The following is a 19984-nucleotide window of genomic DNA, read 5'->3' as shown; positions in this document are numbered from 1 at the left end:
CTCATCAGGCATTATAGGAAAAGACTCAGAGCTGTTATCTTAGGAAAAAGAGGGTTGAAAAAAGTATTTAATAAAAGGGTGCCAATAATTATGGCCAACGTGATTTAGAGAAAAATCCACATTTTCAAATCTTTTACTTCAATGAAAGGTTATATTGCAACATTTTTTTTGACTTAAAGGTGAACTATGTAGGATTTTTGCAGTAAAACATCCAGAAATCACTAGGCCAGTGTTATATATTTTGTTCAGTTGAGTACTTAGAATATCCCAAATGTTTTCAACTATTTGTAAATCGTGAGAAATTTGCTATTTTAACCAAGGAACCGGGACGTGTGAGCTATGCGTGTGAGGGAGTCGCCTGTCGATTGCGTCATATCTGCGTCACCCTCGGTCTCCGGGTTTATTCAGTGAAACACTTTACTCTCACTGCAGTGTGAACAAGTGTCATAGCAGCCGCCGAGCGAACGTCATAACTTCCTTTTCAACACACTCAGATATATCTAATACGATAAACAGAGCTGCCTTACCTCACACTCAGCACTGGAGAAGAGGAAGTGCCGCCGGCAACTGTGTCATAATAAAAGTCCCGCCGGCGACTATGCCATAATAACAGTCCCGCTCTTCAATCGCTCCTGCGGCCTTGCTCAGCTCCACAACACTCGGTCCTGCTCTGCTTCACTACAGTAATGTTAATAATCACATCCATGAACATGATTTCTGCCCGAGTCCTATCCTGACTGTTTCCCACCGGCTGTGAGGTGAAGACCACATGTCTCGAGATTCTGCGCTCAAACGTGGCGTCATCAAACTACGCCTTTGTTATGAACAGGCGACCTCTAGTGGACGGAAAAGTTACATAGTGTAGCTTTAAAGATCAAAAGGATAAACAATGCAGATTTATTTTTATAGCCATATTTGATCATATTTACCAGTGCTGCCAATCATTCTGACCACAACTGTAATGTTGTCATTATGCTGAGTATATTTATTTTTCTTATATGGTTGCCTGGAAATTATGATTGGTCAAACGTGGCATTCTGCAGGCTTGAGATTTGTGTGATGATTCTTAAACTTGCTCCTGCATGGCTGTGCTAGTTTGTAAAGTTAATTTCTTTACTTCTCATTCTGCACACTTTTTCTTTTTTCACATAAAATAATTTCAACATGTACTGCTGTTCAATAGTAAGGGATTAGAAGATTATTTATTTATTTTTAGGACCACTTTTATTGAGCAAGGCATTAAATTGATCAAAAGTGACAGTAAAGACATTTATAATAATAATAATAATAAAAAAAGCTGTTATTTTGATGCTGCTCACAATAATGTTATATAATGTAATAAGTTAAGTTAGCTGTCATATATCACAACTTCTCAGTGTTTTCAACCACATACTGTTTATTTTAGGTTTCAAACATATAAATTCACATAAGTACTAAAAAAACAATACATTTAGAGTTTGTAAAATACACACTTATGTCTATGGAAGAGGTAATAATAATCCTTTCCATTATAATTCGACACGTTTTATTCATATCAGATACACATTGTGTAAGTAACTTCAATGTTTACTCTATTCTATTCCCAATTCACCAGCCACTTTTAAGTATTTCGGGAGAAGTGGATGACATTCACGTGTTGTAAACATAGAGGTTGTAAATCCAACAGATCCGATTCTCTGAACTGCGTCTGCGGCACAAACTAACACAGCGGCGCCCATCGCGCATACAGCTCAACTAACGCCATCGTTATAAAGGTGTTTAAACAACAATATACTTCCACTTGCATGTATTTGACAATCGGAATATCAGATATTTCATGCCATAGCTAACACATTTGTGAATATTCTGAATAAAAAAGGAAAAAATGACATAAAAGCAGATCATCATTCATTCAGCGCTGTTGCTGCGGTGTGTCACGTGACAAGCAATGACGTGTCACCATGGAAATGCCGCCCCCCCTCTCACAATATAGTTCCCACGTCCCTGGTAGTGTGTGCGCGCTGGCTTTAGCGGTGCATTCAAGGGCACTCGTAAAACTGATGTTTGTTGTGACTGCCAGAGTTGTATGCAGGGCGAGCGCGGAGAGGGGAAATCAATATCGTCTATATCGTTGCTTTTTTCGGTAGTAATATCTTGAAAGTTCATATCTAGATATAGATACGATAACGATATATCGTTCAGCCCTAGTTTTTACAGTATTCTTTAACAAATAAATGCAGCCTTGGTGAGAGAGACTTTTAAACTTTTGACCAGTAGTGTAATATTTAATATCCATTAATTTACATAGTTGTGTAATAAATGCTCAAGCTATGATGCTTTTGTATAATAATAGTACATAAATGCATTAAAGCAAGTGAAATATTTATAATCAGGTGACTTGCATGAAATGGTTGAACTATCTGTTGCATGGTGAGTTGTAGGCTGATTTGCTTTAGAACAATTGACGTCTGTTGTTTAAAGATACAAATCTGTCCATCTGACATGAACGGCCGGAGTGCTTTTTCAGTTCACTCTTGGCATGAATGGACCTTTTATCTGCGATTCACTTTGACTTTTCATTGCAATTTTTGTTATCAAACGACCTTTAGAGCTATTACAAAAATATCCAAATGATATACATACATAGGGCTCTGTGCAAATTCCTTTTAACTCCTAACTTTGTGCCCTCTCTTTTGTTTTGTTTTCTGAATGAAATGCACGTGTAGCTCGGAGATCTTCAGACTGAATCTTGAACAGGGCAGATTCCTGAACTCCTTACAGACAGATGCTGCGTAAGTATCTGACCACCAGAGGGCGCTCTTCTACTTTTGAATGTAAACATCAAAACTTCACTTGCGTTATGAATGAATCAATTCTATAATATATTTGTAGTATATGATCACTATTTCTTTGCAGTTTTAATGCATAGTCTAGCTGTATGACATACATATTTAAAATGACGCATGTAGTCTCTCAAATAATAAGCGACTGCTACAATATGATATAAGAAAGGAATAGAAATGCTGTTCATAATAGGTTGAGATGTTTCACTACAGGGAATGATACACTGCCAAACACTAGTTGTGTATGAATTGTGAATATTTCATGTCTTCACAGAGAAATCAATGTGTGCGACATCAACCCCGTTCATCATTTATTTGCCGCGGGAACATTAGAGGTATGTGTTTATATCCGTAGGCCTGGTGTTTGTGTTGCTGTGTATCAATGAACGTGTGTGTTTGTGAAGGGCAGAGTGGACTGCTGGGATCCTCGGGTCAGGGGTCGAGTGGGTGTTTTGGACTGCGCTCTCAGCAGCATCACTGATGGCACTGAGTAAGTTTCATTCATCTCTGTTATTCTCACAAAGGTCTAACAGAAATAGTTCAATGTTCACCCAAGAACTAATCATTTGTTATTGTTTACTTGTCTTTCAATACTCGAATGATTGTTTTTCTGGTGGCTCATAAGAAGTGTTGTCAGGGTTCCTACGGGGTTTGGAAAAGTATGGAATTTGATTTGAGTAATTTCCAGGTCTGGAAAAGTATGGAAAAAATTAATCAGAGTATGGAAAAATATTTATATTTCCAGACTATTGTCCCTATTTTGTTTTCTAAATATAAAATTAAGAATTTCTAAATGCATATAATAAATATATAATATATACAATCGTTTTTACACTTGATCTGGTGGAGTTTAGGTCTGCAGTGATTGGTTGTTACGTTGACAGGCGGCAGTTGCTATCACAGCGCCCCTACCTCAAACTGCTTGACTAAAAACACCTGGAACGTTGTCCTTGATTTGGGAAAATGCAAGTTTTCCGAGGGCTGGCTTGCCAATCCTAAATTTAAAGCCTGGTTAGCCAAAGATTTAAAATTTACAAAGAAAGCTATTTGCAAACTTTGTGTCAAATCATTTGACATCTCCAACATGGGGGAGGTGCCAATTGTAAGCCATATGCTAGGCCAAAAGCATAGTCGTCCCATCATAGCATCCACCACACAGTCTCACAACGTTAATGGCCCAGACCAAGGTGGGACCAAGACCAACCACATCAAGTCACGAAGCCCATAATGTACCGATTGATCAAAGGTGAGCATTTTAACTAGTCAGTCTAACGTTATCCTTTAATTAACTTAAATTTTGGTGTTAAATTGACTTCTACAAGCAACAGTAGCTACAATTTTCAAATTTACAAATTTAACATGATAGCCTACATAGAGGTTTTGACTCCGAGTGTAACATAGTTGTCGGCGCCGATGGCATTGTGGGTAAGTGCGTCGCCATGTAGTGCTGTTGTTCTTCGGGAGACCCGAGTTCGAGTCCTGCCTCATGGACTTTTCCCAATCCCGCCCCCCTCTCTCTCCCACCTTACTTCCTGTCTAGCTACTTTCCTATCCTAATAAAAGGCAAAAACGCCAATACGAAATCTTTAGAATGTAGCATACTTGTTAGCAGTTGAATTTTAAAACAATTTATCAGAACAAGTTAAATATGGTCGGAAACATCTGTAGGGAAGTCTGGAAATTTGAGTCTGGAAAAGTATGGAATTTTGAAATTAAAATTGTGTAGGAACCCTGTGTTGTGCAATGAAAATGAGTTGAACAAGCTGTTAAACAATATTTTCTGTAAATAAGGTTCAGTCTGTATATCATACGGCTTCAGAAGACCTATTTTTTTTTATGTTTTTGAAAGAAGAAATCTCATCTGGTCACCTAGGCTGGATTTATTTGATCAATAATACCAGAAAATCTGTAACATTATTATAATAATATGAACTGATTTCTATATATTGATCACAGGAATAAATTACATTTGACTATATATTCACAATAGTTATTTTAAATATGTAATAGTATTTCACAATATTACTTTTTTTTATTGTAATTTTGATAAAATATATAGGTAATTCTTTTCAATAAGGTGTCATTTGTTAACATTAATGCATTAACTAACATGAACTATGTGCAATATTCTCACAGCATTTATTAACCTTTGTTGTTCATGTTAGTTCACAGTGCATTAACTAGTGTTAACAGATACAACTTTTGATTTTAATAATGTATTAGTACATTTTGAGATTAACTAATATTAATAAATGCTGTAGAAGTATTGTGCATTGTTAGTTCGCTAAAGGTGCTCTAAGCGATGTCACGTGTTTTTTAGGCCAACATTTTTTTTGTCTCATACAGCAAACATCTCGCTATCCGCTAGCTGCCTGATGTTTGCTGTATGTGACAAAAAATGTTTTGGCTTAAAAAACGGTTGACATCGCTTACAGCACCTTTAACTAATGTAGTTAATGTTAACTAATAAATAATTTTTCTTAAGAAGGCTACTTTCAAAATCATTAAAAAATCTTCCATGTTCCAATCTTTTGACCAGTGTTGTAAGAATAATGTATTATTAAATATCCAGGCTTGTGAATCTGTATTTTAAACATGTAAATCATTCAGGGCTCCAGACTAACATTTGAGAGCTGTGGCACTGGTTCCACTCAGTTTTACAAATGGTGGCGCCAGCACCTGATTTGATGGCGCTGGAGGAAAAAATAAAGTTAATTTAATCATACAATTTCTATTGTTTTGCATTGTTTTGTTAATAAGTGCAGTTACTAATAATATTACATGTTTGTTTATTGGAGAATTAACAGTGAAGCACTGAGCTTGAATTTGAATGCAGATAAGATTAACTTTTATTAACAACAGAAATGTGCAAAACCCTAATTTTTATAGGGAAAATGTCAATATATTACTATTGTTCTACTGTAAATGTACCATTGTTCTTTTAGTATCACACTGAACTGCCCAACAGCTTCAGTGATTATAAAAAGGAGCGCTCTTTACTTGTGTAATTTAGTCACAATTTGAAGAAGCTATGTTTTCAGTGATGTGTTACATAATGAACCGTTATGTTTTTATTACCATTAGCCATTTCTATCTCCTTACACCGTGGGTCCCCTTACAGTGAAGTCACCATTTTGCGCCGTCATGTTTCTACAGTAGCCCTAAACCAGGGGTGTCCAAAGTCCGGATGAATTTCAAACGGCCCGCAGCTTGTCTATTAAAATATATTATATGTGGCCCGCCACGTATACTTTCCAAATCGTGCAGTTTCACGATGTCAACGCAAGGTGGCAGTACTAGATTTTAAGCCAGGGAAACCGCGCCAAAAGCGGAACGAAACAGCGCTACTTGTTCTCTGCGCAACTCGCGAGCTTTGACTCTGAACAAATGTGTTTACCTGCTGAGTGTCTCAATCACGCGCCCACTAAACAGCCTTCCAAAGCCCGTGAGAAGTGTTCGAGTTCAGCGCTGAGGTCTCCGGTACTGAATCTCTCTGTGATTTGATTGAATTTAAATCCAGTTAAACAGCGCTGACTTAATCAACAACACTAACGTGCAAATCAGCTGAGCCGATTCAGTGAAAATACTTTTGAAACAACAATTCACCAACATTTATCATGGATTTACTGTGGTAAAACTAACTGTAACGTGGTAATTTGTCAGAAATGTTGGTTAATATCTCATTTTATTTAATTTGTAATGTAGACATGTATTAAATTAGTAACACAGGCCAAATTGCAGACTATTTGTGTCATAAACTTGTAAAAATAAAAAACTACATTTAGTATTTTTGTCTTGTTTCTAGTATACATGTATCTAAAAATTCTTAAATCAAGATGCATTTACTAAGTTAAATGACATTAGATATATTTTCTGGAAAATAAAATGAAATTGAAGTGAGTTTTTGGTTAATATCTGCCAATGGGGTAAGAAAAATAATGTTTCTGTTTGGAATCTTGTTTCTGTCCCAAACAGAAACAAGATTATTTTTCTAATTCATTGGCAAATAATTTAGTTTGTTTCAAGCAAAAACGCAATTAATTTAGATTTTTTTTTCCCCAGGAATCAAGAAAAAATATATAATTTTCCTTTATATAAGAATTTTTAGATATTTGGACTGGAAAAAAGACAGAAATACCAAGTTAGAAAAGTATTTTTTGTAGTGTGGTTTTACCTGTGGTGATCTAAATAGAGCACTTATAAAATTTAATTAAGAATGGAGTTCTAACTCAATATTATTATTTAAATTTCACCCATTAAAACTTTTTGGTTGATGAAAGTTTTACAGATATTGTTAAATATCTATACATTTCCTGTGTCTTATCTCAAGCAGTTCAAGCTTTTGTCAAATCTGTCATGTTTCCAAGAAACAAAACATGTCATATATATAATAGAAAAGGGACCGGCCCCCGGGTATTTCCACAACATCGAATCTGGCCCCCTTTTAAAAAATTTGGACATCCCTGCCCTAAATGGACAAACTCAGACGAAGACATCTTTGTCCCGTTGTCGGCCACCGTAGCTTCTCTATCTGCTTCGAAAGGGAGGACAGAGTGGTCACAACCTCACCACTAGATGCCGCTAAAATGTACACGCTTCTCCTTTAAACGGATAGTTCACCCAAAAATGGAAATTCTGTCATCATTTACTCACCCTCAAGTTGTTCCAAACCTTTATGAAGTTCTTTCTTCTGTTGAACACAAAAGAAGATATTTTGTAAGAAAGTTTGTAACCGGGCCACTTTGGGGCAACATTGACTTCCATAAAGGGGGAACAAAAATACTATGGAAGTCAATGGTGCCCCAAGAACTGTTAAATTTTCCACATTCTTCAAAATATCTTCATGTTCAACAGAACAAATACATTTATACAGGTTTTGAACAACCTGAGGGTGAGTAAATGATGACAGAATTGTCATTTTTGGGAGAATTATCCCTTTAAGGAGTGGAAATGGCTATGTCAAATAAGTGCTCCTCTGCCGCCATCTACTATTTATAGTGGTAATTTCATGTCTTTTTTAAATAAAAGTGCTTGTTTTGCCACAAAGTGGCCTAAACCTTTTAAACTTTTAGTTTAACAAATCATCACATTACAAATAACATTAAAATTGGATCAAATTTAGAGCTTTGAAGTTCTGGAAAAAGTGTGAAGCTCTTGAAAGCCCTTGAAAAGTGCTTGAAGTTTACTATGGTTTGATGTTTCTCATATGTAACAGAAATGGCAGCCAGTTGGGCAATGTGGTGAGGCACCAGTGCAACCTCTAACAAAATGTAATCGCACCAGCAGGAAAAAAAGTTGCAGTCTGGAGCCCTCTCGTTGCATTTTTTTTTTTATATATATATTTTTTTTGAGGCTGCATTTATTTGTTAAAAAATACAGAAAAACAGTGATATTATGGAATATTTTTGCAATTTAAAATAACTGTTTTCTACTGAAATAGATTAAGATGCAATTTATTCCTGTAATGCGAAGCAGATTTTCAGCAGTCTAACTATCAGTCAAGTGACTTTAGTAATCATAGATGGAAACTCCTCACCTTTCGGTGAGAATTCACCTTTTTGAGATCAAAATAAGTCACCTACTAGATTCGCGTAGATCCTAGTGTTTCGGGGGAGGGGTTCATTCAGAATCCGTGTATCATTTGTTCATTCGTTTTTTAATTTAATATTGAAAGTAGAAAAATTAGAAAATGGTGTTTTTTTTCCCATAAAAACAAGATTTCGGCTTGAGGTATAAAAATGAATAAACAGTTTGAATATTCGATTTCTACACGACGGCGGGAATTATAAGCCCCTTTCTGCTGATTGGTCACCCGAAGATCAAACTGTTCCATCAGTTCTTCCTCATTTCCGCACAGCAGAATAAAAGTCCTGCTACGGATTCTTAACGTGTTTATTGCAACTACATTTCATATATTTCTCATCAAACAACAAGACTAACGAATGGCTTGACCCCCATTAATTAGGCTAGCCTATAACAGTGATTAACCCCAAAGTTAATGTGGGTGGGGGTAATGAACACAGTATATAGCCTATAGCCTACTCTATGCATTTTGTAATAATACAGCACATTTTATTATGGACCGTATTTGCCAGAAAAGTCGCACGGAGTGTAATTCACACGACACTGGGTCATGTTGAGAGAGAAACATGCGAATGTTGCATTGTTGTAAAAACTGCATTTTATTATTAGCCTAGATTCAGAAGTAGTGTAAAACACCAGTAAATAAAATACAACATTAACATTATAAACACTATTAATATGTAGACTATGCGTATTTTACTTCCCATCACTGTATGACAAATCCTTAAATGAATGTTATTCAGAAAACAACAAGAATGAAAAAATATAAGTAGCCATATAATAAAAATATACATAAGCCTAGCCCAGGGCCGGCTCTAGCTCTTTGGTTGCCCTAGGCGAGATTGAGTTTTGCCCCCCCCCCCCCCCCCCCCCCCTTCCTGTCACATGAGACTGCCAACTTCCTACCCCTACTTCCAGGGAGCACAACGAAGGCAAACCCTCCCAAAGAAAGGTCATTTTCATGTTACTAATAAGTATTTTTTGTTGACATATATATATCAACATAATCATGAAGGTCTCTAGAATCATCCAAACAAAACACATCTTACAACAGATCTATAGTTTTTAGTATACTTAGTCAAACATAATAAATTTGATTATGAATAAAGATTGATCTGTTGAAAGCAGTTATTTTGAGTTAGATGCTAAATGTTCTCCTCTTATTCATATTTGACATTGAAGGGGTGCATACAACATATTTGCCCACCGGGCCGGCAACTATAGTTGCCACAGATTCAAATACGATTTTCAAGAAAAAATACAAAAACCTGGGGAAAATAAATGCAGAACATGCCATTCAGAAAAAATTGGGCACAAATGGGTTAAGTATTTATAAAAACTATATAAACAAAAATGCTCCTATTGTTACTCCAAGACTTAAAAAGCTAATTATGACTTAAATGATACACTCTAATAAATTGCACATACAAAAATGCTACAAAGAAAGTTGGAGGATATTTAACAAATTATGACTCAAACTATGGATGAACAAACAAAAATGCTTTTATAGTCACTCCAACACTTAATCAAGAAAGTTAAGACTTGAAGGATCAACTGCAATAAATTGGTCATACACAAATGCTAGAAAGAATGTTCAAGGATATTTACCAAATATTAACTCCATAAACTGTGCAAAAACTCTCTTAAGCACCTGTAAAGACACTTAAGCAAATTATGACCCATAAACTGGATTAACTATACCCTCTACAAACAAAAGTGCTATTATGGATACACTGTACTTACCACTACAAAATTAAAATATATAAGTTCTTGTAGCTCTATGCCTATCTTAAATAATAAAAGATGAACAGTTGTTTCTGGCATTTCTATTCACCTTCAAAATTGACGCAGCATTAAAATTTGTCTCGTCTGGATTTCCTTATTGTCAGTGAAATGCGTAGAAATATGTAGATAACTAGCTAGCTAGTGATAGCTTAGTGACAGCAATAAAACGTCCAATGCCGTCCAATATTAGTTGATAATATCGATAATACGAAGTAAATTTATTTCGTTTGACACCTTTATGGCTGAGATGAGAAGACTTACCTCTATACAGGGCTTTCTTGTGATCGTCTGCCTTTCTCTTTTTCCGTCCCTGTGCACTCGAGGGTTTAGACCGCTTCATTTTTGAAGAACGCGCCAGTGCTGAGCACTTGCCTGACATAACGCCTGTGCTAGACAATATTCACTTTCAATTCAATCTAATAATCAGGTTAAGTAATTAAACGTGCGGCTGAGGGGGCGCCCAAGGATGATCATGTTTAATAAACAGTATGTTTTATTTCGCTTGTTTTAATTCTATGCTTAATGGGAAGTAAGTTTAAGGGCGCCACTAGAGGGCGCCTGGCTGCGCCCCCAACACATTTGTCGCCCTAGGCAACCGCCTAGCTCGCCTATAGCAAACGCCGGCCCTGGCCTAGCCTATTTAAAAATAGTCTATATATTGTGCCATTTATTACGAACAACACTGAACAGAATCGACGTTGGGCTCGGGCATCTTTCATTCAGTCCAAAACCTTTTTACCTCTTACCTGATGCAAAGATGCTTAATAGTGACTAGAAATGAGCATGAAAAGTAAATATATTTTTAATAACACCTGACCTCGCAGAATGTTTTCTCTATCCATGCCATGTTCTCACCTTTTTTACCCCTCACCCGTTTGCATTCCTGAGTAATAACCGAATCATTCTCTTATTTCCTGTGTTTAAAGGGTGGAAGGTCTGCCGTCCGTCAGCGCTCTGAAATTCAATGGCTCTCTGGGCATGGCGGTGGGCACCAGCACTGGACAGGTCATTACTCTTTTAACCCTCACATATTGGCTCTGTTTACACCTGGTATTAAGATGAGTAGTGTTTTGGTCGATCAGATCACAAGTGGACGACGCTAAATGCAGGTGTAAATGAGGTCTATAACGGTTTGGGCTTGTCCACTTTCTACCACTTCCAGAGGTAGTGGAAAACACATTAGACCGGATTGCTTTCAAACAACGTCTACTCTCCGCCTACTGACCTAATGGCCCAAACATTATGGGAAGTGCGCTAGCCGGATGGGATTTAAACTTTGTCGGCTGAAGACCCAAGTTTGGTTTGAAAATGAAAAATGTACCAAGCACAATGTTCTCTCTCCATTCCTGATTTCTAACACACACTCACAGCGTTTGGTCTGGTGGCTGTCGGAGCAGAAACTAAAGCTGATGCTCTCCGTATATTTTACTGTCATCTTAGTTTGCATTCATATGTAAATTGTGTGAGCTTATTTTTATCCATAAGATCGGAAAAAAGATTGGGGGAGAAAAACAAACGTTTACCTGCCCATAGACCCTCCCAGGACAGAAGTGGTAGAACGTGGACAAGAGGCGGATTAAAACACCATGTGTAAACGGGAATGTGTTTCTCTCGTCTACCTGTGATCCAATCAACCAAAACGCGTCTTAATACCAGCTGTAAACAGGGCCTCAAAATGTGTCCTGTGAAATGAAAATCAAAATAGAGCAAAAGTAAAGTCTCATATTCTATTGCTGAATGTCTAGCACTGCTCATTTTGACTCTGAGTTGTGATGCGCTTTCAGATTCTCGTCTATGACCTCCGTTCTTCACGTCCTCTGCTAGTTAAAGATCATTACTATGGTCTGCCCATCAAATCCCTTCACTTCCATGACCCGCTGGACCTGGTGCTGTCCGCCGACTCCAACATCATCAAGATGTGGCACAGGGACACGGTAAGGCCGGCTTTGCTGGTGTATTTCTTTATCCAGACATTCAGCATGGATCTTTTATTGGAAAACATCAAATGTGTAACTTTTTTTTCGTCTTGATTTCAGGGAAGAGTATTTTCCTCCATCGAACCGCAGGCCAACATCAATGATGTGTGTCTCTACCCCGGCTCTGGTTAGTTAACACAAATAGAACTGAAGTTTAACCACAATAAGATACTAGTTCATTTTTAACTGACCTCATGAAACCTAAGTTGGAGTTTTGTGGTATTTCGTCCTTGTGTGTTAGATCTAAGGTCATTTGTACACTGCTGGAGGCTGCCAACATAAACTTTGTAGGAGAAATATATATTTAAAAGTTATAGTTTCTCTCTTACTGGAAAGTAGAGCAAAATGATTGATCTCAACTTGCTCACAGGGGTGTGTGCAAACGTTTAGTTTTTGTCCAATCAGATGCTCTCTAGAATGAGAATGTCTCTGTTAGTCTTAAATGAAAGACTATTAGATAAACACTTTGAATGTATCCCACCCCAGTGTCCTGTTTTAAAAGGAAATATAATAGCCAGCCAGTCATCATCACTGCAGGGTGATCTGGTCCTAAAGGGGGTCTTGTGTCATCCTGAAGGATTTATTTAGCAGACAAATGAATAAATATATGTGAAGTATTAATTCGTTTTTTTTTTTATTAAATATTTTAAAATGTTAGAAGAGAGACGGTGATGCATAAAACTAGCACACCTACACTTAAAGGTGTACTATGTAACATTTTGTCAGTAAAATATCCAAAAACCACTAGGCCAGTGTTATATATTTTGTTCAGTTGAGTCCTTACAATATCCCAAATGTTTTCAACTATTTGTAAATCGTGAGAAAATTGCTATTTTAACCAAGGAACTGGGACGTGTGAGGGAGTTGCCTGTCAATGGCGTCATATCTGCGTTCCCCTCGGTTTCCTGTTTTATTTTTCAGAAACGCTTTACTCTTAATGCAGTGTGCAATAGCAGCCTCCGAGTGAACGCACAGAGTAACGTCATAACATCATTTTCAACACACTCAGATGTATCTACAATGATAAACAAAGCTGCGTTACCTCATATTCATGACCGGAAAAAAGGAAATGCCATCAAATCATCATATTAGAATGATTTGTGTAGGATCATGTGACACTGACGGCTACTGAGTAATGATGCTGAACAGCAATTTTACATTTTATGCAGCCTTGGTGAGCAAAAGAGACGACTTCTGAAAACAAAAAATCGTACCTATCAAAACAATTTGAACGACAGTGCATGGCTAAATAACTAAAATATAGATTTTTTAAATGCATATAAAATACAACACAATATACAAATAATCATCTCAAAACATTACAGTAACTCCTAGATAAAATCTTTCATTATAATATTTCACAATGTGACTCTTTTTCCCCCTTTTTTTTTCTCAATGCATTTGATCAAAAATATGGTGCTCATTAGAGACTCGCTGACCAAAATCGAACTGATCCCAGAACTGATCCCAAACTTTTGACCGGTTCATTGTGCTTGCTGTATTGGGAGTGAATTATATTTACACAGCCAGAGTGATTAGGCCTGCATACACACACATCGGGAGATGGTCGACATTGTCACGTGCTGTTGAAGTTTTCTCGTGTGTGTATAGGGGTTGTGTCTCATGAGTGTTTTTTTTATGTTTTCTAATTGCTTCTATATGACTCCATTTACAGGTATGCTCTTCACTGCAAATGAAGATCCCAAAATGAACACCTTCTACATTCCTGTAAGTACCAGATGGCGTGACATGAAGTATGACGTGAAACTGAGCTGATGCTTCGAGCACATTTTTCCCTCGTACATTGATTAGTCATCATGGCATGTCCGTGAACGCCTTGTTCTACCAATTACACCTTGTCCTGTATTTCTAAGTAAAAGCAAGCCCTCCCAGTGCTTTTATGTGTTTATAGTTAACAGAGCAGTGGTAGTTAAGGGCAACCGAAACATTTCTGAGAAACTGCGCTCTGTTCCTGCGCATTATATAGCTTTGTGTTTGGCAATAAGACAGCGTTTATTCTGTCTGTGCTTGAATTGAGCACACACACACACACACACACACACACACACACACACACACACACACACACACACACACACACACACACACACACACACACACACACACACACACACACACACACACACACACACAAACACACACAAACAAACACAAACAAACACAAACACAAACACAAACACAATTACAGAAATAGAAACTACAAACACACTGGAAATCTCAATAAAATCAGATCAGTTGATAAGCCCTTCATGAAAGCAATGACTTTCCTGTCAAGCAAAACATGGCTCAGAACTTCCAACAGTGTATCTTGTAACGAAATGTCTGGGTCACATTTCACACTAAACTCAAAAGAAAACGATCCAATTAAATAATATTTTGCATAAAGAACATGAAGCCTGTTTTCATCACATTTCCCCCCAAACACACAATCAGGGTTGGGCTATGTGATAACATTTTTGGCCATATCATGCAATATTGATATTTAATACACGTTTGTTAGACCTTTTTATTTTATTGTTTTTTTTCCCCTGGTTCGGTTTCATTATTTAATACAAATTTTATTTAAAAAAATGGTATCTAATAAAATTTGTTTTAACTTTTTTTATTTTATTTAACTAATAATTTTAAAATGTAATGAAATAAAAATAACGTGTCGAATAAAATAAATTCATAAAACATAAATTAAATTAGGGCTGCAGCTATCGGTTCTTTTTGTAATCGATTAATCGGATAAAAAAATGTGGGTGTGTTTTTAAACAACCAAAACATATAATGCATAACGAAAATGAAGAGGAAAATGCGTGCGTGCGTGAGGAAGAGTGACGCCCCAGTCAGACCAGTTGCTTCATTGCAGTTTGGTACGGCAGAAATACATAACATTAATTTTCAATAGAACGCTGCATTTGGCTTGCATCACTTGCATTGCGGTGCATTTTAGGTGAAGCATCCATTCGAAAAATTGCGTCTCAACATCACGTCCCGGTGTATACAGTGAACGCATGCTGAAATTATTGTTGCGTGGCGACATAAAAGTTTAAGCATATGTGATGCATTGCCACGATTGGTCTGACTGACGCGTGAGAGAGACGTGTGTGTGTGTGTGTGTGTGTGTGTGTGTGTGTGTGTGTGAAGGGGTTCTTTTTTTTAGGCTATACTCTCTTGCAATTGAACGTGAATACGTTTACTTCTTAAAAACGTCAAAGCTAAAACATCATATCTAGTCAACCCGCATCGAGACATCGCTGCAAATACAGTATGGGATTAAAATCAGCGAACATCAATGTATAGGCTTAGGCTACGTTACCATTGCAGTCGTACTGCTGTGGAATGCCAGGTCTACTTTGCAGTAGACACATTGCACCTTGTTCTCTTCTTTTTGAATGTAATGATCCCAAACTTTAGACATTCTTTGCCGTTTATGGACATCTTTACTCTCCGCCAGCGCGCCAACTAAATTCAAAATGTATCACGCGCTTCCTGAACATTGAACAGCAGTCCATGTGAATCAGATCCCTGCGCGTATAGTGCAGGGATTCGAGGCTTCGAGGCAGAATTTTTGCCTCAAGGAATTTTTGTAATCGAGTTAATCAGTTAACTCGATGAATCGTTTCAACCCTAAATTAAATAACTGCATTTAATAATCAATATCAATAATACAATTAGTCAAATAAGGTGCTGCACAACATATACTGTATAAGTTAAAACATCTTTATTCTTTAGCATTTTAGTTGAATAATATTCATAAGAATACACTGTAAAAAAATGTTTATGCCTTATTTTTTAAATATAATCAACTTGAATGTTTAAGTCATTTCAACTTAAGTTACTTATAATAATTGTATAACTTGTAATACAAGTTAAACATTTCTTAACTTATTTGGAGTTAAAGCAATGTAAAAACATGTTGTTCATAACTTACTTATAATTACAGTGTAATAAATCAATCTAATGTTTTTATACATTGTTGTTATTACTTTGAGAATTACATTTTTACTGTACAATAGTAAAAGAAAACACTGTTTAATCTGGTGGTTGGTAGTGAAGAGCAGAGGATTGTGTATTTATTATTATTATTATTATTATTATTATTATCCAGCTTAAATTATTGGCAGTTAAAACAAATATTGTCATTATGTACCCTTTTTTTCACTGGGAATTTTTTAAAGGAAATGTGACTTCATGACAATTAAGCGCAATGCAAACAGTCACATAAAATAGCCTTCATTCTGGCAACTTCTTTTGAATTTCTTTTTTTTTTTTTTTTTTGCTGTGAAATCTGACCAATTATCAGTTATAACTGTTTTTGTTAGAATGATCCTTAACTGTTAAAGATCATCTTCATAAAGTCTGTAAACTGCCATGTTTTTGGGAAGCTATTCATGATCTACCTGAAAAGGATCCTTGTTTGCCATTTACTGACATTTTCTCTGTTGTGTGGTTCTGTCTTTCAGGCTCTCGGTCCGGCTCCACGCTGGTGCTCCTTCATGGATAACCTCACCGAGGAGCTCGAGGAGAACCCGGAGAGCACCATCTATGACGACTACAAGTTTGTCACCCGCAAAGACCTGGAGAGCCTGGGTAAGTTGGAGAAACTGGAACCTGGAGAATCTGTCCTAAGATCACCGTGACACCCTAAAACACATTTTTTGAAATGTTAACAGATATGTACAGGTTGCACATCAATGAAAACAATAACACTCAATAGGCCCTATTTAATCCATCTGAAGCGCATGTGCTCTTAGGGCATGTCCGAATCCACTTTTGCTAGTTTAAGGACAGAAAAAAATTGGTTGACGCACCAACGCATGGTCCAAAATGGTTGTCCCTAGTCTCTTAATGAGCCATAGGTGTGTTTTGTGCATAATGTGCAATAAACCAATCATCTCCCATTCCCTTTAAAAGTCAGTTGTGCTTGCACCATGGCGGAGTCGCTATTTACATGGAGGAATTTGCGAGTGAAAAGACTAGTAAAGTCACCTTTATTTATATAGCGTTTGGCAGATTGTTTCAAAGCAGCTTCACAGTGTTAAACAGGAAAATAATGCAACAGAATTTGATTCGGCTCAACAGTTGCTCTGGAGAAAACAGTGATGTCATTCAGTTCATTTCAATAATTATATAGTGACAATGTGGCAGATCAGTTATTTAGTTGATCATTTATTTGGATATTTAGTTGAAAATGTTGCGTCCCCAACTGAGCAAGCCAAGCCAAAGGCGACAGTGACAAGGAACCAAAACTCCATCAGGGACATAGAGGAGAAAAATAAACCTTGGGAGAAACCAGTCTCAGTCGGAGACGGGTTTATTGAGGATGCCGTGCCGATGAGGCAATTATTCTCCAGAGAGGAATCATTTTATTTTAATATTTAAAAATATTTGTGGTCTGCTGTGTAATAATCAGTGTACGCACATTGTGCACCCGCCTATTGGCGCATAGTACTAACACACCCTTTAAATAACACACAGGATACCGCAGTGTTGACTATAGACCAGGTTTTGGTTTTGTCGTTTTCAGTTCCTCAAAATATGAACTAATTGCCTATAACAATGTGCCTGAACACACCTGGTTTTCAGACCAGCACGCCCATGGGTGAACAGATGGGCGCGAGTGCAATTGCTATTTAAACAACGTGGCGCTGGATGTAAAAATTATAACTGCGTCGGGCTGAAACTATAACAAAAAAAACTCATTTGATCCAATCACTGGATTATTCTGACACACAGAAGACGATAATGTAGACCAAAAATTCAAAAAAGAATGGGCCAAAAAGTAACTATGCCTTCATTCTTTATTCCCCAATTCAGTTTTTTTTCTCTCTTAATATTTTAATAGAGATTGACCGGTATTGATTTTTTTTTTATTACCGACACCAATTGTCTGCATGTTTATGTGCCTAATAATCGATGTACAGAACCGATATTTATTAGTTTTATTTTTGTTTTTGACCATTATAACGGCACTGAAGTGAACAAACTGTTTTGTTAACGGTTATTTAACACTTTTTAAATACTGTAATTTCTGAAACTCCCTCCTTGCATACAATACAAAACACACTTCTACATCAATAAAGTCTGAAAAAAATACATAGTGCACAGTCACAAGCCTTTTTAAAATGAATTCTTTGATCAGGTAAACAAACGGGTAACAAATTTTGCATGCAAAAACTATTCTAACATCTAATAATCTAAATATAAAATAATCTATAATAATATAAACCACTTGAATAATAAAAAAACTACTTTAGTGCAGATTAATAATCCCAGTTGCAGATTTTTATTCATAACAACTTTTGGCAAGTTAATTTAAAGTCGATGTCCCTGCAATAACAGACAGGCATGCATCTTTAAATTATGCATTTAAGAACGTTGCGCGTGCCACACACACGTCTCGCGGACATCCTGTAGAATTCAACCAATCAGATGATGACTGCGAAACTCCTGAAGTGTTTCCAGATTAGTGTGCCATAAGAATGACTTCAGTGCCGTTCTTTGTTCTTTTCTCAAAGAAAAGCTTAACTCCAAGTCTTCCAGAGTCGCGGTCAAAGCCGATTTGAAAGACAGCTGTTCGCCAGCTTCTTTGTTTTCAAGTAGCACACGGAACCGCTGCAACTCTGCCGTCATTATGTTAAGCCCGCCCACCGACTCTATACACGATGTGATTGGCCTCACCAGAGTTTGGTTTTTCCAGCTCGCAAGCCAACGGAGAGTTGCTAGACGCCCTGGCTGGAAATTACAGTTGCTGCCGCTAGGGTGCGCCTAGATTTCTAGTGAATGATTCAACGACTTAAGACAGCGACTTGCCACCACTTACTGGTGGTTTTAGTTTCATATTTAGAGTATAATTTATTTTCTTAAAATAATTTCATATTTAAAAATTCAAAGTATTATTTTTAAAATATTAATCTCATAGCATTATTTATTCAATTGTAATCGCAGTACACCATTTCATGCAAGTGAGTGGTTTCCAGATTTCCATAATTCCAGATTTCCTCTTCATCTGAAGCTACACTGGCTGTGTGTGTTCAGATGAAGAGGAAATCTGGAATTATGCAGCTTCAGATTCAGTCCAGACCTAGTTATAGTTTTATCACTGAAGAGCAAGTTATGACACGATATAGCGTGTCATAATACATTTGAATAGAGCAAAGCGTGGGGTGCGTCTGCAAAAGTATTTACTATGAGAACATTCCAGAAGTTGCGAAAGTCCGTCTCAGACAAATGTCAGATACGTTAGTTGCTTCACTGGATGGAGTCAGGCCTACCGCGGTTATAAGAGCCAGTTCAGTGGGTCGATGATGGGAAACAGCTCAGGAATGCTGCCGTCAGCAGAAAGCGGATCATATGATGTGGTCGGGGGTTGTGATGTGGAGGGCCAGGCGCTTCAGCAGGCTTGCAGAATGTCAGGATTATATAACAGGGGAGAAAGTCTAGTTAGCGTTTTTTTTGGCCGTGACACCACTATCTTGTGCAGCGTCACAGGAAAAAGTTGTATGAACTGAAACTTTCCCCTCATTTGCCAAATTTTGAAAACATTGATAAAGCAGTTCAAATGCTGTTTATCATTTTGACAGATAAAATGCAAGAATCTAACACATCTCGATGCACATGAGATCCGATAGTTGCGTTACGCCTCCTCCTCCTGAACAAATAAGATGTTACTCAATAAGTTTGCATACATTAGCATTAGTTAAAGTAAAGTATGAGCTGCATTTATTAATCATGTTAAAGGTTTAGTTCACAATAAAATATGTTAGTTAACATTCACACTCTCAGAAAACAGGTACAAAAGCTGTCACT

General features: G+C 37.0%; 1 protein-coding gene across 1 annotated transcript in view; it reads left to right on the top strand.

The window, feature by feature from the left end:
• nol10 (nucleolar protein 10) overlaps positions 1 to 19984 on the top strand; it is a 53713-nt gene that overhangs the window by 7795 nt on the left and 25934 nt on the right. The window contains exons 7-14 of the mRNA XM_079832915.1: positions 2706 to 2771; positions 3097 to 3157; positions 3227 to 3312; positions 11117 to 11195; positions 11975 to 12124; positions 12227 to 12293; positions 13842 to 13894; positions 16639 to 16765. Of these exons, the coding sequence (XP_079689041.1) occupies positions 2706 to 2771; positions 3097 to 3157; positions 3227 to 3312; positions 11117 to 11195; positions 11975 to 12124; positions 12227 to 12293; positions 13842 to 13894; positions 16639 to 16765 (689 nt within the window). The remainder of the gene's footprint in view (positions 1 to 2705; positions 2772 to 3096; positions 3158 to 3226; positions 3313 to 11116; positions 11196 to 11974; positions 12125 to 12226; positions 12294 to 13841; positions 13895 to 16638; positions 16766 to 19984) is intronic.

Source organism: Gobio gobio (assembly GCF_949357685.1).
Source record: "Gobio gobio genome assembly, chromosome: 13".
NCBI classification, from domain to species: Eukaryota; Metazoa; Chordata; class Actinopteri; order Cypriniformes; family Gobionidae; genus Gobio; species Gobio gobio.
This window is presented reverse-complemented; position numbering and strand designations above follow the sequence as displayed.